At 36.7% G+C, this 22,880-nt stretch overlaps 1 protein-coding gene across 3 annotated transcripts in view; it reads left to right on the top strand.

The window, feature by feature from the left end:
• The window catches only part of WBP4 (WW domain binding protein 4), a 32,718-nt gene extending 10,116 nt beyond the window's left edge, over positions 1-22,602 (top strand). For 2 of the 3 annotated variants that reach the window (XM_032610776.1, XM_032610777.1), the window contains exons 8-10: positions 1,285-1,490; positions 5,093-5,256; positions 20,294-22,602. In XM_032610776.1, coding sequence (XP_032466667.1) covers positions 1,285-1,490; positions 5,093-5,256; positions 20,294-20,504 — 581 coding nt within the window. In that variant the 3' untranslated portion in view covers positions 20,505-22,602. Of the gene's footprint in view, positions 1-1,284; positions 1,491-5,092; positions 5,257-17,045; positions 17,073-20,293 lie in introns of those variants that run through there. The other variant, XM_032610778.1, reaches the window with a different exon arrangement.
• The last annotated feature ends 278 nt before the right edge of the window (positions 22,603-22,880 follow it).

Below are 22,880 nucleotides of genomic sequence, written 5' to 3'. Positions count from 1 at the left end.
CCGTTGCGGAGCACAGGCTCCGGACGCACAGGCTCAGCGGCCATGGCTTACGGGCCCAGCCGCTCCGCGGCATGTGGGCTCTTCCTGGACCAGGGCACGAACCCGTGTCCCCTACATCGGCAGGCGGACTCTCAACCACTGCGCCACGAGAGAAGCCCTGTCTGTTTGTTTTTTAATTCCTGCTATCCAAAGACTGCTACATAGCATTAAGTCTTTTAGGAGGAAAAGGCCCTTTTGACCTCCAAGTAGATACCCAGCTTGCCCAATGATGACAATGCTTCTACCTCAGTAAACTTGATGTACTGAATCCTTATAAAGATAAAATAACATATAACTATAGAGTTAGATCTGAGTGAGCTCAACGCACAGCTTCCCTTACCAGCTCTATGATTGTGGGTAAGTCACTGAGCCTATATTTGCTCTTAAGTAGAGCTGATCCTGTACTCTGAGTTCATGATGGTCATGTGTCTCTACAGTTCCCCAAACAGTGCCTGGTACATATTAGATGCTTAACCAATTATTTCTTGTAAGTTCTTTTATTACTTGCGTGAAATAAAGACAAGGAAAAAGTAATTTTTTTCATTAGTGCTGGAAAGAACCCTGTAATTAATGAGGGACTATACATACTGATTTTCCCTCAACAATTTCAGTTTATGTCTGGATCAATGTGATTATTAATAGAGCCCCCTTTACTCTTAAAACTTTCCCAGTTGAACAGTAAATTTTAGAATCCCTGTCCCTTTTATTAAACTAAAAATAGAGAGTAACTGCAGATAATTAGAACTGCTATCATTTTACTAAAAGCCCAACAAACCACTGGGTGGCAGTAGAGTTCAACTGAGATTTTTTTTTTTCCCCTTATAAAATGACAAATTATATTCATTCAGATCTTCGCCATATTATTCCACTTTATGAAGATCCCAGGGAAATTTTGTGATAAATAAATTTCAGGAAATCTCATGTGGGCCCATTACGATGTTTTCTGAAACTGGTGTTGGTTAAATTTTGAGTCCTCAGAAAGTATTACCAGTTCTTAGGTCTCTTTCCATTGGGGCTGTAGTTTATACATCTAGTGAATCCAGATTGCTTGAATTTAATTTCTGAAAGATCATAGCAAGACCTTTGGGATCTCTTATTTATTATCTTCTTGATCAAATGATGGTGTGAAACAGATGCAGTGTTGTCACTTAATATACTGTAAGTGACAGGAAACATTATATTGGGAATATTCTTCTAAATAGAATTGGTAACTAAATAACATGACTATTAAAATGTGTTGAATAGAATCCAGATGGGAAAAACCTGATGATTTCATTCCACACTCTGGCGATCTGCTTTCTAGTAAAGTCAATGAAAAGTCACTTGGCACCCTAGAAGAGTCCAAATCGTCAGATTCACATAATGATTCTGATGGGGAACAAGCAGCAGAAAAGGGAGGAAAAAAAGGAGAGGTCTCTACAGAAACGCAAAAGCTAAAAATAAAGTTTAAGGTAAGTTCTTGATTTACTCTTTACAACAGTTCGTTAATTTATGAAAAGATCTACAGACTTTCTTCAGCTTTCTGGTAGAAGATAGAAATAAAACCAAGAGATGCATTTTGGCAACCGGATAAATGGTTGTATCATTTATTGATATCTATTTGATAACAATATAGTAAATTCATTTTTAGACCTCCTAAGTTTGAAATGCCTCTGTAACATTCAGAGAGCTGTCTGAACACGCAAGTATGAATGTCTAGGCTAGAAATGTTAATTTGAGTATCATCAACATACTGGTAGTAATTTAAGTCTCAGAATGGGTGAAGTAACTTAGGAAAATGACCTTGGGGAATATTAAACATTTAAGTACAGGAGAGAAAGAGGAGCCCACAAGGCAGAATGAGGAAAGAATGATTAGGAAGGTATGCTGAGAAGCAGAAGAATTCAGTATCCCAGAAGCCAAAGGAGTAGAGAACATCAGGGATTAACTAGGTCTAGAAAAGGAAAAATGTCCATTGAATTTTGCAGTAAGGAAGTCCTTGATATCCTTCTAGCAGTTATACCAGAGTTTTAGGTGGGAAAACTCAGATTACAGGAGGATGAAAAGTGCTTCACAGTGTATATGTGGTTTGGACATGTAATGAAAAGTAGAAATTAGATGATAAGATGGTGGCTACATACTGACTTTTAATTGTGAGAGATTTGTGGTGGTGATGTTTTCCTTAAGAGGGACTCCAAAGGAGGTAGAAACGGAATACCAACAAGGGTAAGTGGATAGATAGGTTGGTCTTGAACAAGGAATAAACTCGTTTTCTGTAAGAAGGTAAGGTTTTCATTTTCTGTAAGGTATGACTGTGGATGATTTGCTGTCAGGAAAGAAGAGTCCTGCCTTTTAGCCTCAATTTACTCATGTATAAAGAAATCAAGATTGCTTGCTGAGAGTGAGAAGCTTTGGGGAGCTTGACAACATTAACAGACTAAAATAATCACTGAGCCAGGGTGGGAGAAGAAATGAAGTAAGTAAGAGGATTGACAGGTGGTGGTGCTAAGTGCCCAACCATGGTGGGAAAGTAGAACAGACATTTTTATAGTGTTAATAGTATAGCTAGTCCTCCTGCTTTTGTGACCTTTCCAGGAACACTCAGGAGCCTGGGTGCCAAAGCAGACAAGATACATAGCATTGATCCATGGTTGAGTACTGGCCTGAGAGGTGAAGGAATATCCAGGATGCTGGAGAGAGGGCACTTCCAGCCTTACCTAGGGTCTTGTCATTGCCTGCAACTTCTCAACCTACCCCATAAATCTTGGTGGAACTTAGGGTGAGGAATGTATCCAGTTTATAGAAGAGCAGCAGGAAAGCTCTTGTGTAGTAGATATCTTACAATGTTTATAGTGAAATTTAGGTAACCCAGCATCCAACGTGGGACAGATATTATTAACTTCAAGCAAACAAAATATTACAAAATACAGATAAACAAAAAAGGACAAACTATAATCCTGCCGTTTCCCAGAGAAATCAGTATAATACCTTGATGGTTTTGGTCTATAATTTTCTATTCAGACTTGTACATTGCTTTAAACAAGGTATGGAATCATACTGTAATAAGGTTTTATTATCACTTTCCAATTTAATCTGTCACAAAGACATCGTTAAGTCTTCATATACTAAAATAATGGATGGATAGTATTCCATGATATGAATATAAAATTATTAATTCAGCCCTGTGGAGCTGAATATGTATTTTGAATAATCACTAAGGGGACCAAGAGAAGAAATAACTGGAGACACATTACTAAGCAGTGTTAAAGTCTCTGCTGAAATTGGATGTCATAAATTCTGAAATCTCATCAGTTTGTATGGTTGTGTGATTTTTTGTATCACTTGACAAACTAATGGTTGGATAGATTTGTGTTGGAGATTTTTAGGTCCTACGCAATAGACAGGCGTAGACAAAGATATTTTAAGGGTGCTAGCAAAAGAATGTTTATAACGTGATTCTCTGTGGGCTGGGGCCTGATATCGAAGAATGTAAAGTCTAGATGAGACTAACAAACTCAGAACACAGGAAATTAAGGTAGTAGATGATGTTGGATAGAGGAGGTATTGTAGAAGTAAGCGAGCCAGAAAGCCAAAAGAATAACATTGTGGTCAGAGGGTGGGCTTTTGGAGTTTAAGATTTCGTAAGTGGGGCATTTTTGAGTGATGACCTCATTCAAATTAAAAGGAACATAAGTGTGAGGATCTAATATTTGAATACTACCTATGCACCAGGTACTACATATGAGGAGAATATCTTATTAGGCGGCTGAAATATAGTGAAGGCCTAAGTCATTGGTTTTGTGGGTCACAAAACTGAGGGTAGGGAATTTTTAAGCTCTGGGATGACAAGAGTTTTGGTTTTTTGTTTTGTTTCGTTTTTATTAGAGTATAGTTGCTTTACAGTGTGGAGGACAAGAATTTGAACAGAGAGAACATACAGAGTTGCCATAGTCATCACTTCATATGGAGAAATGGGGACTTCCCTGGCAATCCAGTGGTTAAGACTCTGCGCTTCCAATGCAGGGGCATGGGTTCAGTCTCTGGTTAGGGAACTAAGATCCCACATGCCACATGGCCAAAAAGTAAATAAATAAAGGAAAAAACATACATACAATTAAGTGTGAACGTTAAAAAATACATATATGGAGTAGTGGCCAGAGGTCATTAGATCATGAGAGGAAGAATGGAAGAGAACTATATAGAGAACTATATAGAAGGTGGTATGAGCCTCAGAGGAGGAGGCATGTATTGCATGACCTCACTTTAAAAATGTTGTGGCCTGGAAGCAGTCAGGTTGGCTAAGAGAAAGCTGATGCTGTCTCCTACTTCTGTGATATCAGCAGCATAAGGGAATGAGTTAACATCCATTCAAAGAATTGCAAACAAAACAGTGTTCCAGGACTGCCACCCATGGTTGTGCAAGTTTACGAAGAGGCTGAAATCTAATGCATGGTCCACATGCTAAACCGGGCCACAGGGCTTTGTTATCCCAGATGATAAAAGCACCAGCCCTCTCCAGGGGCTCCTTGGGAGGTATTTCTACCTCAGGGGTGTGTCTTTTTCCAATTTCACATCATTACCAGTTGTACAGGCCAGTGAGGTTTTGGCAGTGTCCTCGACATGAAGATGGATTTCAGTTAACACTAATTTGTTGAGGGAGTTCTTTAAATAGATAATGGGTATAGAAGGGTCCAGTGACATGGCATTAAATTCAAAAGGGGCACAGTATAAAGGGAGGTCTGTTGGACATGTAAGTAAGGAGAGAAGCAGTAAAGTGTAGAAGAGAGGATAAAAAGGCCAGTGTATGTCTCTGAGGGGGGTAGAACATTAATAGGATCGTGTTATATTATTTTAAAAAACAGCCTTGGCCATGATGTGTTAGCATTTTAGACTTAATGAAAAACCTAATCAAGCATTAAAGGAGTTCTTTTATGTACGTTTGTTGTATTACATGCAAATTTGAACTACTGAGTTAATGTATTATTTATAAATCAATACCAAGACTACGTTAAAGAAATTTTTGGTCCTGGCAGTTTTGCTTGAAGTTTGTTATTTCTTAACTTTGACATTTCAGGAAAAAAATAAAAATAGTGATAAAGGAACTGAACCGGAAACACAGAAAGAAAAAAATACCCAAGGGAAGAATTCATCAGGTCCAAGTGAAGAAAAACCCAAAGCTCATAAAAAATCAAACCCATATGGAGAATGGCAAGAAATTAAACAAGAGGTTGAATCCCAGTAAGTACCTGAAACTTAATGCCACTGTTATTACAGGTATTTTACGTCCCATTACTTCCATAAATTGCAGTACCTAATTTCAGGAATAAGGTGCTCATTAAAAGTGTAGCTCATTTCCTTTATTTCTAGAATGGTTTTGTTTTTTCTAATTAAATATTTTAAAATGTAAGCTAAGGTTTATTTTTTTAAAGTAAACTAATGATTGTTTTAATTCTTACTAAGACATGACATTTCTATTGACCGCACATTCCCACACTAACATACCATACACACACGTGCATTCTCAACTCAACCATCGTTATTCTATCAGAGAAACAAATACCTGCATATTCAGTACATGCTTCATGGGATCTATCTAAAGGCAAGAAAAAAGCTCTTGTTTTGTTACTGTATTGAAAATGGCTTGTGACACTTAGCTAAGTTATTAAGTTTTTATTCAAAAAATGGCAGTTTTATCAACTAAACAAGATCATGGTAAAGATGATACCTGGTTTACAGTTACATACATATCAATAGCTGATATGTTTTCATATCAGCTGTTGTCTTAGGATCATTTACACAATGAAAGGAAAATGTCACCCCCAGCTTCACACATTGGTGTTTCTTAAATGCTTAAAAAATATCTTCAGGTGGGAAAAAAGTATTTATATGAATTAAGCAGTTTTTCTCCAAACATTAATGCTTTGAAATGGTAATGTAATATAACTGTTCCATGCATACTTTTAAAGTGAAATTATTCATTGTTAAAACTGTACTTTAGGGGACTTCCTTGGCCGTTCAGTGGTTAGGACTCTGCTTCCACTGCTGGGGGCCTGGGTTTGATCCCTGGTCAAGGAACTAAGATCCCGCGTACTGTGCGGGCAGCCAAAAAAAACAAACCAAAAAACTGTACTTTAATGAAAAGGTCATGTTTTTTCAGAAGACGGAGTAATACAAGTTTTGGACAGCTTTATATACTGTTCTAATAAGAATTGATTCATTAATGATATTGTACCATAATATAGCTTTGAACTATTAAAATGTTTTTATTAAATATTCAGCTCTTATTTTACTTAATGAAATATTAGGAAATGTGTATTTAATGCTACATAGTGCCAGGGACCGTAAGTATATTGACTGTATATGTTGAAGTTGCAGAAATAATAGACTGCATTGATTACTTCAGCCCCTAAGTGATTTCCTAAGTGACTTACAATAGGAGGATGGCCTTCCTAAACCAGTATCTCCTGTACTTCAAAGTTGAGATTTCTTAAAGTTTGAGTATTTTGTTTTCCATGTGATAAGTTTACTGTAAAGCCATTATTCTTAACAGCAGCCAGTTTAATATGTGATGGATTGTGTCTGACTTCCTGAGTAGATTTACTGGTGAGGTTGAAACATTTTTTTCATATACCTGTATTTATCAGTGTTGTGTATTTACTCTTCTGTGAATTGTCTGTTCATAGTCTTTGCATATTTTTCTATTGAAGTATTAGTCTTTCCTTACTTGCATAAGATCCTTAAGTAGTACAGACGCTAACCATTTATTAGTAGTAGTTATGGTGGATTTTCCACATTTGTAGTTTGACTTTTAATTGTGCTTATAATGGTTTTAGATGTGTAGAACTTTGTAATGTTTAGTCTGATTTCTTTTCCTTTGTGATCTGTTTTATTGATACTACCCTTTTTCATCCAAAAGTCAAGTTTATACTTGTATCTCCTCCTGGTTTGTGTGATCTTACTTCTTTTTTATGTAATTATTATTTTTTTTTAATTAATTTATTTATTTTTGGCTGCGTCGGGTCTTCATTGCTGCACACAGTCTTCTCATTGCTGTGGCTTCTCTTGCTGCAGAGCACAGACTCTAGGCACACAGGCTTCAGTAGTTGTGGCGCTCGGGCTCAGTAGTTGTGGCTTGCAGGCTCTAGAGCACAGGCTCAGTAGTTGTGGTGCACAGGCTTAGTTGCTCCACAGCATGTGGGATCTTCCCTGACCAGGGATCGAACCCGTGTCCCCTGCATTGGCAGGCGGATTCTTAACCACTGTGTCACCAGGGAAGCCCACATTTTTATGTAATTATTTAATCCATCTTTAATAATTTTGATACATTGTATGAGATGAGATTTTTTTAATTAATTAATTTATTATTTTTTTTTAATTTTTTTGCAGTATGCAGGCCTCTCACTGTTGTGGCCTCTCCTGTTGCGGAGCACAGGCTCCGGACGCACAGGCTCAGTGGCCATGGCTCATGGGCCTAGCCGCTCCGTGGGATGTGGGATCTTCCCTGACCAGGGATCGAACCCGTGTCCCTTGCATTGGCAGGCAGATTCTTAACCACTGTGTCACCAGGGAAGCCCACATTTTTATGTAATTATTTAATCCATCTTTTATGTAGTTATTTAATCCATCTTTAATAATTTTGATACATTGTATGAGATGAGATTTTTTTAAAATATTTATTTATTCTTTGGCTGCATCAGGTCTCAGTTGTGGCTCACAGGCTCTTCATTGCAGTGCGTGGGCTTTTCTCTAGTTGTGGCGTGCGGGCTTTTCCCTAGTTGTGGCACGTGGGCTCCAGAGCATGTGGGCTTAGTAGTCGTGGCACACAGGCTCAGCAGTTGTGGCAAGTGGGCTTAGTTGCACCTCAACATGTGGGATCTTAGTTCCCTGATTAGGGGTCGAACCGGTGTCCCATGCATTGTAAGACGGATTCTCAACCACTGGACCACCAGGGAAATCCCAAGATGAGATTGTAAAATAATTTTTTATCTTACCTGGTAAACCGATTTTGCCAGTACCATTCTTCCCCATTTTTAAGTGGCATTTTTTTTAAATCTTGTGTTTAATTCTTAAATTTATCCGTTTGTTTCTGGCTACCTATTCTGTTCCATTGGTCCATCTATCTTTGTGACAGTACCATAAAGCCTTAATTATGATTTAACTATATCCTTTTATATGGTATGTTCTGATATCTGGTGGTGTATCCCTGTATTTTTTTTTCCAAATTTTCTTAAGTAGTCTCTTCCCATTTTTTCCATGTTAATTAAATCATTTGCAAGTGTTCAACAATTATACTTGTTGAATTTGGCAAAAATTGATGTGTTTTCAGTATTTCATAGTTTCATCAAAAAATGTTGTACATGCCTCTTTTTACTCAAGTCATTTTGTACTGTAAGTCTCATGCTTGCATTTCTTGAATGTAAGCTAAGTAGCCACCTAGTCTACTTGATTCATTTCTGTAACCCTAGGACTAAATACAGTGACTGGCACATAATAGGTGCTTAGTACATGTTTATTAAGTACCTGAATAAATTTTTATATATTTTGCTATTTTTAATTGCAGATTTAGTCCATTTTTTCCATTATTTTGTAAACCAGTAATTATGGTGTGAAAAAGCCTATGTGTCCAATTATGTTGCTGATTATTATTTTTAAGACTTACTCTTTTGAGTCTTGGGTTTTCCATGTAGGAACTTGTCTGCAAATATTTTTTATTTTTTTCTGTTGATACTACTCCCTATTTATTTCATGTCGTATTTATTTTACTTACATTTTTAAGCCCACTGTTATATAATAATAAGGGGAGTGGGCATTTCTACACATCTGTTTTGTTGCTGATATCAATAGAAATGTCTCTAAAATTTATATTGAGGATTATATTGACCATTGGCTTAAGATAGGTAATCTTTATTATGTTAAGGAAGTGTGCTTTATTTCTGGATTGTTCAAGGATTATTATCAGAAATAGATTTTGGTGAATTTCAGTAGCCATAGCTCTGATGTGGAAAACTGATTGGGAAGTGGTGGTCTATGGTTTAGTTTTGTTTTTGTTTGTTAAATGTATGATAATTTTATGAGATTTTTGTATCTGACTTATGCTAAATAAAATGGATTAGGTAGCTTTCCATTTCTTTAATGTTCTAAAATGGTTAATAGTTTCCATGGGATTAGAAAGTTTTTTTTAAAAATCACTAGTAAAATCTTCTGGTCCTGGAGTTCTAGGGGGAGGTAAGTTTTGATAGCTTTTTTAGTCTCTTGGATACTATCTATGTGACATTAGGCAAGTTGCCTAATCTACATGAGCCTCAATTTCTTCATCTGTAAAATGGGATAATAATAGTTCCTGCCTAATTTCTAATTTATTGTGAGGAATAAATTAGAAAAAAACAAGTTAACACATTTATCACTGTGTTCATACTGGGTACCTAGAACACCCAAGCACTCAGTCACTGTTACATGCTGCAGCTGGTGTTAGGGGGGCAGGGGTAGGAAATAGCTTCAGCTAGTCAGTTTCTGTAATTCATATTTTCCCCTAAAATCTTGTGTTTCATCAAGGGCTTAAAATTTAAAACATATGGTAATACATTCCTGTATGTTTAAATTTTTCAATTTTTAAATCCTTTCACATTGTAAACTTTTTTATTCTTTTGGGATGATATTTGTTAAAGAATTTTTTTCCAGCTGTGTTAAGATACTATGATTTACATATAACATGTGTAAGTTTAAAGTGTGCATAGGAATTCCCTGGTGGTCCAGTGGTTAGGACTCCACACCCTCATTGCCGAGGGCCTGGGTTCAATCCCTGGTCGGGGAACTAAAATCCCACAAGCCGCATGGTGCAGCCAAAATAAATAAATAAGTAAAGTGTGCAGTGTGTTGATTTGATTGACATGTTGCAAAATGACTACCACAATAGTGTTAGCTAACACCTCCATGTCACACTTAATTACCATGTTTCTGTTTGGTTGGTTGGTTGGTTTTTTTGTGGTGAGGACATTTAAGATCTAGTCTCTTAGCAGTTTTGAGGTATGTAACACAGTATGATTACTATAATCACCATCCTATAAATTAGATTCCCCCAAATAGTCTTATAACTGGAAATTTGTACCTTTTGCTCAATCTCCCCATTTCCCCCATTCCTCAGACCTGGTAACCACCTCGGTACTCTTGTTTCTGTAAGTTTAGATTTCTTCGATTTCACATATAAATGATATCATATAGTATTTGTCTTTCTGTCTTATTTCACTTAGCACAGTGCTGTCAAGGTCCCTCCATGTTGTCACAGATGGTAGATTTCCTTCTTTCTCATAGCTAAATAATATTACACTGTATGTATATACCACATCTTCTTTATCCATATCTTGGCTACTGTGAATAATGCTGTAGTGAACATGGGGGTGCAGGTAACTGTACAAGATCCTGTTTGTATATCCTTTGGATGTATATGCAGAGGTGGGAATCTTGGATCATATGGTAGTCCTGTTTTTAATATCAGGAACCTCCATACTGTTTTCCATAGTGTCTGTACCAATTTACATTTCTACCAACAGTGCTGAAGGTATCTCTTTTTCTCCACATCCTTACCAACACTTGTTATCTCTTGTCTTTTTAATACTAGCCATTCTAACAGGTATGAGGTGATATTGCAGTTTTCATTCACATTTCTCTGTCAATTAGTGATGTCAAGCATCTTTTCATGTACCTTTTGGCCATTTGTATGTCTTCTTCAGAAAATGTCTATTCATTTTCTCTGCCCATTTTTTAATTGGATTCTTTGGGGTTATTTTGTAATTGGGTTATGAGTTTTTCATATATTTTGAATGTTAACCCTTTAGCAAATATATGATTTGCAAATATTTTCTTCCATTCTGTACGTTTCCTTTTCATTTTGTTGATTATTTCTTCTGCTGCCCAGAGCTTTTAGTTTGATGTAGTCCCACTTGTTGATTTTTGTTTTTGTTGACCATGCTTTTGGTGTCATATCCAAAAAATCATTGCCAAGACGAGTGTCAGGTAGAGCTTTTTTTAAATGTTTTCTTCTGGCAGTTTTACAGTTTCATTTCTTATGTTTAAGTCTTTAATAAACTTTGGGTCAATTTCTGTGAGTGATGTAAGATAGGGGTCCAGTGTCATTCTTCTGCATGTGGTTACCCAATTTTTCCAACACCAGTCATTGAAGAGAATATATATTCCCTATTGAATAGGCTTGGCTTCTTTGTCAAATGTTAGTTGACCCTACATGTGAGCATTTATTTCTGGGCTCTCAATTCTTTTCCATTGGTCTATGTTTCTGTTTTTATGAGAGTATCATACTGTTTTGATTACTAAAGATTTGTAGTATAGTTTGAAATCAGGAAGTGTGATGCCTACAGCTTTGGTCTTCTTTCTCAGGATTGCTTTGACTGTTTGGGGTCTTTTGTGGTTCCTATAAAAATTATAGGATTGTTTTTCTATTTCTGTGAAAAATACCATTGGAATTTTGATCAGGATTGCATTGAATCTACAGATGGCTTTGAGTAGTATGGACATTACAACAATATTAATTGATCTGATCCATAAACACAGGATATCTTTATTTGTCTGTGTCTTCAATTTCCTTCAGTGTCTTGTAGTTATCAGTATACAGACCTTTCACCACCTCAGTTAAATTTATCAGTTTTATCATTTATGATGCATTGTGAATGGGATTGTTTTCTTTTTTCTTTTTCAAATGTTTTGTTGCTAGTGTATGCAAATGCAACTGATTTCTGTATTTTGATTTTGGTTTTGTTTTTGGCCACTCTGTGCAGCTTGCAGGATCTTAACTCCCTGATCTGGGATCGAACCCGCGCCACCTGCAGTGGAAGCGCAGAGTCTTAACCACTGGACTTCCAGGGAATTTCCTGTATTTTGATTTTGTATCCTGCAAATTTACTGAATTTATTGAGTAGTTCTAACAGTTTGCTGGAGGAGGAGGGGGGCATGGGGAGTCTTTAGGGTTTTCTATATATAAGATCATCTTATCTACAAAGAGAGATAATTTTACTTCCTTTCCAATTTGGATGCCTTTCTTTTTTCTTGCCTGATTGATCTGGCTAGGACTTCCAATACTATGTTGAATAGGAGTGGCAAGAATGGGCACCCTTGTCCTGTTTGCGATCACAGAGAGAAAGCTTTCAGTCTTTCACCATTGAGTATGATATTGGCTGTAGATTTGTCATACATGGTCTTTGTGATGTTATGTTCCTTCTATTCCCAATTGGTTGAGTATTTTTATCATGAAATGATGTTGTATTTTGTCAAATGTGTTTTCTGCATCTGTTGAGATGCAGATTTTTATCTTTCAGTTTCAATCAATATCAATTGATTTGCAAATGTTGAACCATCTGTCCTTACATCTCAGGGATAAATCTCAGGGATAAATCTCACTTGATCATGGTGTATGATCCTTTTAATGTGCTGTTCAATTCAGTTTGCTAATATTTTGTTGAGAATTTTTGCATCTATATTTATCGAGGATATTGGTCTATAGTTTTCTTTCCTTGTAGTGTCCTTATCTGGCTTGGGTATCAGGGTAATGCCAACCTCCTGTAATGAGTTTGGGAATATTCTCTTCTGTTTTTTGGAAGAGTTTGAGGAGGATTGATGTTAATTATTCTTTAAATGTTTTATAGAATTCTCTAATGAAACCATCTGGTCCTGGCCTTTTTTGTGTTGGGAGGTTTTTAATTATTGGTTCAGTATCCTTCCTTGTCACTGATCTGTTCAGATTTTATGTTTATCACAATTCATTTGGTAGGTTGTATGTTTCTAGGAATGTATCCATTTCTTCTAGGTTATCCAATTTGTTGATGTATAATTCTTCACAGTAGTCTCTTTCAATCCTTTTTATTTCTGTGGTATCAGTTTAATGTCTCCTCTTTCTTTTCTGATTTTGAGTCTTCTCTTTTTTTCTTAGTCTAGGTAAAAGTTTGTCAAATTTGTTTTTCTTTTCAATAAACCAGCTTTTAGGTTTCTTATCTTTCCTATTCTTCTGGTCTCTATTTCATTTATTTCTGCTCTGATCTTTGTTATTTCCCTCCTTCTGCTACTTTGGGCTTAGTTTGTTCTTTTTCGAATTCCTTGAGGTGTAAAGTTAGGTTGTTTTTTTTTAGATCTCTTTCTTAATGTAGGCATTTATCAGTATAAACTTTCCTCTTCGAATTGCTTTTGCAGCATCCTATAGGATTTGGTATATTGTGTTTCCATTTTCATTTGTTTGAAGATATTTTTTGAGTTCCTTTGATTTCTTTTTTGTCCCATTAACTGTTCAGGAGTGTGTTAACTTCCATATATTTGTGAATTTTCCATCTTTCCTCCTGTTACTGATTTCTGGTTTTTTACCATTTGGGTCAGAAAAAATACCTGGTATGATTTCAGTCTTATTAAATTTGCCAAGATTTATTTTGTGACCTATTATGTGATCTGACCTGGAGAATGTTCTGTGTGTGCTTGAAAAGAATGTGTATTCTGCTGCTGTTGGACGGAATGTTCTCTATATGTCTGTAAGGTCCATTTGGTTTAAAGTATTGTTCAAGTCCAATGTTTCCTTGTTGATTTTCTCTCTGGATGATCTATCCATTGTTGAAAGTGGTTTATTTAAGGCTTCTGCTGTTACTGTGTTGTTGTCTATTTCTCCCTTCATACCTGTTAGTTTTTGCTTAATATATTCCAGTGTTGGGCACATATATATTTAAGGTTGTTATATCTTCTTGATGAATTGACCCCCTTATCATTATATAATGACTTTCTTTGTCTCTTGTTACCATTTTAGGCTTAAAGTTTATTTTGTCTGATATAAATATAGTTACCCCTGCCCTCTTTTGGTTTCTGTTTGCATGGAATATCCTTTTCCATTCCTTAACTTTGAGCTTACGTGTGTCTTTAAATCTGAACTGAGTCTCTAGTAGGCAGCATATAGTTGGTTCTTGTGTTTTTATCCATCCACCACTCTGTACCTTTTGATTGGAGAATTAAATCTGTTTACATTTAGATTAATATATGTAAGGACTCACTAACGCCATCTTATTGGTTTGGGGCAGTTTTGTAGTTCCCTTTTTCCTTTTTTTCTCTCTCCTTTTTGAATTGATGAGTTTCCATAGTGGTGTGCTTTTATTTCCTTCTCTTTATCTTTTGTGAGTCTATTTTAGGTTTTTGCTTTGTAATTACCATGCTGCTTATATGAAAGATCATATATATATGACAGTCTGTTTTACGCTAATAACAACTTTGGTTGAATACAAAAAGTACCTTTTCACTTGCCCCCCCCATTAATGTTTTATTGAAGCATAGTTGATTTACAGTATTACTTTGATGTCACAATTTACATCTTTATATATTGTGTATACATTAACAAATTGTTTTAGCTATAGCTATTTTTAATACCTTTGTCTTCTAACCTTTATACTAGAGTTAAGTAGTTAACAGGACACCATATTATATTATTAAACTGTTTTGTATCTGACTCTGTGCTTACCTTTACCATTGTTTTGTGTGTTTTCATGTTGGTAATTAGCAACCTTTCAGCATTTCTTATAAGGCACTTTTAGTGATGATGAATACCCTCAGTGGGTTTTTTTATTTTTTGGGGGAAAGTCTTTATCTCACCTTCATTTCTGAAGGACAGTTTAGTTTGGTAAAGTATTCTTGGTTAGCTTTTTTTCTTTCTTTCTTTCAGCACTTTGAATATATCATCCTGGTCTCCACTGAAATATCTGCTGATAGCCTTATGAAATTCCTTTGTATGAGAGAAATTCTTTTTTCTTGCTGCTTTTAAAATTCTTTGATTTTAGACAGGTTTAGTAAAATGTGTCTTGGAAAAGATCTTTTTGGATTGAAATTTTGAGGTGACCTACTAACTTCAACTTGGACCCATAAATCTCTCCCCACATTTTGCAAGTTTTCAGCCATTGTTTCTTTTTTTTCTTTTTTGGCCACACCATGTGGCTTGCAGGATCTTAGTTCCCCGATCAGGTATTGAACCTGTGCCCTCGGTAGTGAAAGCACAGAGTCCTAACCACTGATGCACCAGGGAATTCCCTCAGCCATTATTTCTTTAAATAATCTTTCTGCCCCTTTTTCCATCTCTTCGTCTTCTGAGACTCCAAGGATGCATACATTATTTCTCTTGATTGTGTCCCAAAAGTCCCATAGGGTTTCTTCATCCTTTTCACTCTTTTTTTTCTCCTCTGACTACAGAATTTCAAATGATCTGTCTTCAAACTCACTGATTCTTCTGCTTGGTCTCGTCTGCTGTTGAAGCTCTCTATTGAATGCTACAGTTCAGTCATTGTACTATTCAGCTCCAAAATTTGCTTGGTTCTTTTTTATGTTTTTTATCTCTCTTGAATTTCTCGTTTTGTTCTTCTGTTGTTTTCCTGATATCATTAAATTGTTTGCCTGTATTCTCTTATAGTTCTCAGTGCATCTGTAGAACAGTTTTTTTGAATTCTTTGTTGGATGGTTCCTGGTCTCAATTTCTTTGGGCTAGTTACTGGAAGTTTACTGTATTCCTTTGGTAGAGGCATTTTTCCCTGATTCTTGGTGAACCTAGCAGCCTTGTGTAGGTGTCTACACATTTGAAAAACGAATAACCTCTTGTAGACTTTATAGACTAATGTCACTATGGGAAAACTTCCACCTGCAGGTGGGGCACACTGGAGCAGGTCTGGTGGTACCGGCCGCCAAGGGGGCATGTGGCAGCAGTGGGTCTGGGGGGTTGTCATCACTTTAGCTCAGGTCACTAGAATCCAACAACTGCGTGGTTCTTGGCAAACACTGCAAGGGTTCCACAGTGGCTGCAAGGGCTGTTGGGGTCCTCAGCAGCACTTCCAGGTCCAGCAGCCGGAGACCAGGCCAGGCAGTGGTGGTGGCCGGCTCTGGTGGTGAACGTGCACTCGGCTGCGGGGCCAGCTACAGATGCCTGTGTATGTAGTGGTCAGGGCCAGTTGCAGACACACAGTAGTAGGGGCCAGGCAGGCAGCAAAGGGCCAGAGTCAACTACGCGTTCACGGACAGCTTCAGGGACCCTGGCTGTCGGGGTGCTTTCCCATGGCTGCACAATCTCCCCCTGAGGGTAAGCACTGCAGTAGAGGCTGGTGATGGGTGTCAGGGCAGCACCATGCACGTGCAGAGTTGGTGGGGCTAGCCCCAAGCATGCAAATGGCAGTGGGGTCAGCCATGGGAGTCTAGGCTGCCATCTTGCACAGAGGCCTGAGCTGACTGCAGTGTGGTTCCCGGGCTCTGGCAGTGGCAAGGGCAAAGGGACTGAGGCAGCTGACATAAGTGAAAGCTAATAGCTGTGCAGCACAACACCTGGTGAAATCTGCAGGGCATCTGAAGCAGCTGTGATGTCTGTTGGTTCTTTCTTCAGTGGCAAAAGCTGCTTTGTTTGCCTGTAGAGCAGATCACTGTGAACTGCAGTCACTCCCACTGCATGGCTGTTCTTGGTAGTCCCTGATTTTTTTCCTTGTTCCTAGCAGTCTCTATAGGTCTCACCTTCGCCATTGTGGGTGGAGTGAAACCGAAGTAGGACCTTCCTGCAGTGGCCCAAAAGGCTGCATCAGCTGGTCACCCACCCACTATTCTTTTCATGTTGAGGGGAACTGTTTCCAACTGGGAGGTTTCCTCTTGTCTCTGAGCGGTGTCAGCTCCGGGGATGGGATGATGCGGGCAAAGTGAAGTTGTCTTTCTTATCTTTTTTTGCAATTATTCTCATGGTATTTTGTTCCACTGTGTTGCTTAAATTTCTTAAATGGACTCCAGAGCTCTCCTAGAGCTGTTTTTCTTCATGGGTAGCTATCTAATTGTTGATCATTTTGTGGGAATGAAGACTGGGGTCTCCACTAAAGGCTTTTTAAATTTGTTTTTTCTTAATGAATCGGCTCTTATTTTTAACTATGTATTTTATTACATATCCATTTATTAATGGATTTTCTGTTTCTTCATTTCTACTTTTGTAATTTTCTTCCCCTGACTTTTCTTAAGTTTCTTTGTGTTTGTTCTTTCTTCAGATGAACACTTAAGACTATTGACAGGAGGTAAGGAAGGGGTCTGTTCTTATTTCTTAATGAAAATAGTCAAAGCTGTATTGTCTCTGAATATAATTCTGTCCATATATCACATAAACTTTGGGTGATGATTCCTTGATTTCATTGTTTTTGGAACAATTTAATATTGTGTTTTTGCTTACTCTTTTTTGACTTGGTGGTTTTCCAAAAGGACTTATTTTTCAATCTCTACATAGGTGGAAGTTTTTTGGGGTTTTTTCCACCTTTATTACATTGTGTTCAGGTATTATAACCTTTACAATTTTTACATTTTGAACTTGGAAATGACCGTGGTTTTGAGGAAGTGTTTATGTAATTATTTTTTGTAACTGTTCTAAAGTTATTTGAAAAGAAGGTGTATTCTCTGTAAGATATTTTATTTGCAGACTCTTTTCTTTCAAATACAAACCTCTTTTCCTCTGATTATGTCACACAGGTGTATATCCTACTTCACTGCCACTTCTGTTAGCTTCCACTTAGGAATTCCCTAGGACCATGATTTCAAAAATGGACTCTTTTTCTATTTTATCTCTCTCGTAATCCCACTTAAGAAGTAATACTATGACTTGATCACTTTATCAAAATACAACACAAAACACGAAGATTGTGAAATTAAATGAGTCTCTCATAGATTTTCTTGGACAGAGATTCGAACCCTACTGTTCTTCATTACTCAAAATCTTTCTCTGCTTGGCTAATGGAATTTCTTAGTTTCACCCAGAAGCAGAGTGGTCTAGGGGGAAGAATATAGGTTTTAGATCAACACAGGCCTGGGTTTTAATCCAAGTAATATTACTACCGTAACAGTTTAGTTGACCAAGTTATTTAACTTCTCTCTAAGCCTCAGTTTCCACTCCTGTAAAAACATAAAAATACAAAGCCAAGAATGAATACCCCATCAACTTCAGGGGCTGCTAGCCTTCCTGGAAAGCACCATTGTTGGCAATCTAAGGGAAGATAGGGAAGTAGGAAAAGCAAACAAAAATGGCATTTAACATATATTTTTAATACAATAAAGTTTGGAAGGCGTCTCTATTCAAAACAAATCAAATTTAGGACCTGTTCCAGTGAGAATTCCTATTTCTTGCATCCCCTCATCAGTTTTTGAGGAAATGTTATATAACATCATGATCTACTAAGATAGCTTCTTCCTCAAGTTTTATATTATATAGAATAGTTTTTGGTTTTGGTTTTTCTAGTTTTGAACTATCCATTACTGATTTGAAATTTTCCTTGTTCTTATATCCTTTGTACTTATATTCTTTATTTTGTTTTTTGCAATTCTAGCAAATTTCCTAACTATCGTTACATTTTTAAAAATTATTACAATGCTTAGAGACCGCTTTTAAGCCTGTTTTTTAACCCATGTATATATAGGTTGGAACATAAAAAGATCTCTCAATTCTACCACCACGGACCTTTCTACATGGTCTGTGTGAGAGGGAAGCAAATTTGTTATCATGTACTTTTAAGATAATTGAACTCAAAAGCATATATTAAATTTAAATTCTAAGCAAACACCTAAAAATCATGTTATCTCTAAACTGCAGTTGTCAAGAGCCGTAGTTGATGAGAAATCACTGTGAATGTCTCTTTTGTCTCTGCTTTCCTCTGACTTGACTGCCTTTCTCACAGGCTCTCCCAGTCACTTGATAGCAAAGCTTTAGGCTTATATCATACTTACAGTTAGAGATCCCAGCAAAAAAGAGGTGCTGCTTTGCGAGTTCCAGAAGTGATCCTGCTTAGCTTTCATCACATACCCAGTTCCTCTTCCTGAGCTAACCACTGTGAATTCTGACTGGACCTGAACTGAATTAAGCTCAAAACTCAGAAGGGAGAAGAGGTGGTTCCCAAAAGGGAAAAAAAGTTAAAAGGTGTTCTAGTGCTAAAAAAGACACTAACTAGAAGACCCCAAATGAAAAGAGAATATTTCTATTCCAAGTGCCTAGTGCATTGTCTGGTTTATAGTAGACATTCACTATAGCTGCTGTTATTAGAGTTAACTACTACTGTAGATCTACCATAACCTTTCAAACTTCTCCTGGCCTCCAGGAAAGGTTTTTCTCCCTTTATTTCCAAGAATCAAGATGAATGACTACATTACCTGGGTTCTTCTGAGATTGAGGAGTGTAGATCTGTATAATCTTCACTCTTCTTAGATGGGGTTTCTCAACTGGGAAATACAATATCTGGGACTTCTAACATTTAAATCATACCTTTACTTTTTATTCCCTTTTCTCTATTGTCATCACTCTTCCTTTCATGCTGACCAGGTAATCTTTTGGTTTCAAGTGATAGAAACTTGAGTTACCTTAAATTGAAAAAAGAGGTTATTAGTTCAGAGATTCCCAGAAAGGTTCTACCTACAAGTTGTAGGAGGGGTAGGAATTGGGCCTCACGAATTATTGGAACCAGGCCTGAAACACTGGCAGGATTCTCCATCTCCCATCCTACTTTTCTTTGTATGCCAGCCTTACTCTCTATCTCTGCAGAACTCCTTTCTCTAAATAGGAGGATATATGGTTCCCAACAGGTTTCACATTCTTAGCCACTAGAGCATTAAACATAATGGTCTTTCTGGTCCATGTTCAAAAAGCTCATGGGCGGGACTGATGGGTATGGTGTGACTTACTTACTCTTTCACAAACCAGTTGACTATGTAGACGGTAGGGTACTATGATAGGTTCATATTAATTAGTTACTGAGCTCTGTACTAGTCGTCTGATTATTCATACTAACCAAGTGGATAGTTGAAGGGCTAGTCCTAGAAAAGAGATGCTAGGCAAACAGTCTCACGGAGTCTGCTACACCAGAACATTGGGATTCCATGGTTTTCGTCTTGTGCTGTGTAAGCCTCCAGAGTCCTTGTCAGTCCACAGCAAAATCTGTTTCCAAAGATACTTCTCATTTATCCACCTGTGTAACTTATACTGCTAATCGTAAGTACAAGCATTTCCGTCAATGATACACCCAACAGGAACAAAAGAATAGATGGGACTTTTCCTCATGTGTCCACATAAACAGGTGCTCAGTATCTTAAATAATATTATAAAATCAGTGTTTTAAAATAGTTTCCTACTCCAAAACGACCAGCTTCTAACTTCTATTATTATCATTAGAAAGATGACCTTGAGGCTTTGGTGGGCTCACACATTAGGTGAAAGTTTATCTTACTCTGTCAAATAATGGTTCATTTTCACTTTCTGTTCCAGTGAGAAGGTAGATTTGGAACTTCCAAGCACTGAAAATGAATATGTATCAACTTCAGAGGCTGATGTTGGTGGGGAACCCAAAGTGGTTTTTAAAGAAAAAACAGTCACTTCTCTTGGAGTCGTGGCAGATGGAGTGGCCCCAGTCTTCAAAAAGAGAAGAATTGAAAATGGAAAATCTAGAAATTTAAGGCAACGAGGTGATGATCAATAACTGTAAAAAAAGCTTTTTGTACGGGCTTTTTGGACAGAATGGAGACAATACATCTTAAAAGCTCCTCTCTGTTTATTTTACAGTACTTAAATGCTAAAAATTTAGACTTATTCTAAATGTAAAATAAATCTTTTTTCATGTGAAATTGATTTTTGTTCCTAAAATGGAAGCCTACCACATCGCATTGTAATACAGTGTATTATGTTCAGTGTCTAAAAATTGCTGATTATGTCATAAGATGCTATGTATCTGTTATTTAAAACATGGAAAAGAAAGGCCTTTATTCCATTCTTACTCATATGAACATACTTGTACTGCACTGAAAATGCATTACTTTTGCATGCGGATATTATCCAAGAAATAAGAATTAGACCACATAAGAGAAGATTCACAGCCCGTGATGAGTCAGTCCTGAGGATCCTGTCAGAAGAACTGATGTAGAAAGTGTATGCATATTGGCTTACTTTATTCAGTTTAACATCAAGGGCCAAGAACCAGGACTGAAGCTTAGGTCGTGCTTAATATGGAATGAAAATCGAACCAAAGGTAGAAGGGTGTATCTGCCTGGTTCAATGCAAAGCAACAACCATTGCTTAAGCATTTTCACCTTGAGCCAGGCACTGTGCTAGGAACTGGAGATGTAAAGGTGAGCAAGACATATCTCTGTTCTTCACAACTTCTCATTCTGATGGAGTCCTTTTTTCCCGTCATGTACTCTGTGTAGCGGCCTTATATGTACTGGATAATATTTTTTAGGGTTTATTTGAAACTGTGTAGATGAATTCTTGAACAAAAATAGCAAGGTCTCTGACTTCAGTAAAAGGTTTTAGCGTTCCTTTAGACAAATTGGAAATTTCCCATTTCCTGGTGAAATTTCTTAAAAAGTGGCATTTTCTTATTTAATCCATTTGAAGTAGGTACCTTCCCTTTATTATTCCAAATTCTTAAAATTATATTTTTTATAAATTGTACACTAGTTAACATTTGGTAGTATTTGTCTTTTTAAGGTTACTAGTGTACATGTAAGAAAATTATAGCTTATTAAAAACTTTATGAAAGAGTAAATTAAATATTGTTTTTTTTTTTTCTTCTAATACTGATCAGTGTCAACTTAGCATTGGTGAGACAGATAGTATTTGGAGACTTGTCTTTATATTTGTTCAGTATACTTACTTGGCTATTTCACGAATGTATAGTGTTATAGAGAAGTATTTTACATTCTCCAAGCCCATTTGTCAGTCATCTAGCTAATAAGCAGTGCACTTTGGTGCTTGACTCTCCTCAACTGGTAAAGATAATAAGATATAAATGGAGTACTGCTATATTTTACCCACATATTTCGCTCATACAAAATAAACAATCTGAGGACATTTTTAAAACCACACCTCATTATGTAAAGTGTTTCTCTTTGATGCATTCTTTAAATTATCTCCTTTACCTTTATAACAAGACAGTAGTCTCAGAAGTTTAAAGGCAATTCACCTTAAACTGAAACTGGTTTTAAGGATTGCTCAGAAAAGACTTGACAAACACAAAAATTTTAGTAAATCAAATCATGAAAAATAGTACTTTTCTATTTGCTTTGAAAGAATAAGTAGAGAATATACCAGCTTCAATTACTGGATTTTTGCAGAAGTTAAATATTTGATATCATGTCTACCATTACACCTTTCTATTATATTGTTTTGCCTATATTTTTGTATGGTTAGGAGATTATAAAGTCAATGTATTTTTATTATATATAAAAATTCTAAACAATAGAGAAATAAGTGTTTAAAAAAAAGTCCCAGCAATCTCTGACCCCTCCCCCATGGCCACTGTGGGTTTTTGTTTTGTGTTTTTTTTTCGCTAAGCATGTTAATATTGTGGGTATATGTGGATAACCCTTATGACACCTGGATCTGTGAGGTCTGGTTTCTGGATGAAATCGTATTCAAAGAAGCATAATCCAGACAGTCAAAAGCAGTTTTTGTTTTTTAATGCAATTTTTATAACTTCTGAAAACTGTATGGGGGGAAACAACCAGATTTTTAAGTATTGAAAAACTGTAATAATTAAAATAGTATGGTACTTGCTCACACATCATACATGAACTAGAGTTTGTTTCTGGTTGTCTGTTATTGTACCAGCACCACACTGGTTTCACTATCGTGTTTTCATAGTATGTTTTAACATCTGGTGAAGCAGATACCCTCATAGTACCTTTCGGTTTAAAAATGTTCATATCTATTCATTATTTCAAGTTGCCACCTCTGCCTTCCCCCCGAAACTCTGTGATCCCATACCACACCTACTGAATTGGTAATAGCTGGCATAATTGTTTTTGACATTGATTCTTCTCATCTATCAACATTGTCCTTTCAGTTAGTCAGTTTT

The sequence above is a fragment of the Phocoena sinus genome, chromosome 18 (assembly GCF_008692025.1).
Source record: "Phocoena sinus isolate mPhoSin1 chromosome 18, mPhoSin1.pri, whole genome shotgun sequence".
In the NCBI taxonomy this organism is placed as follows: Eukaryota; Metazoa; Chordata; class Mammalia; order Artiodactyla; family Phocoenidae; genus Phocoena; species Phocoena sinus.
The sequence above is the reverse complement of the archived record's forward strand: the minus strand, read 5'-3'. Positions and strand labels throughout refer to the sequence as shown.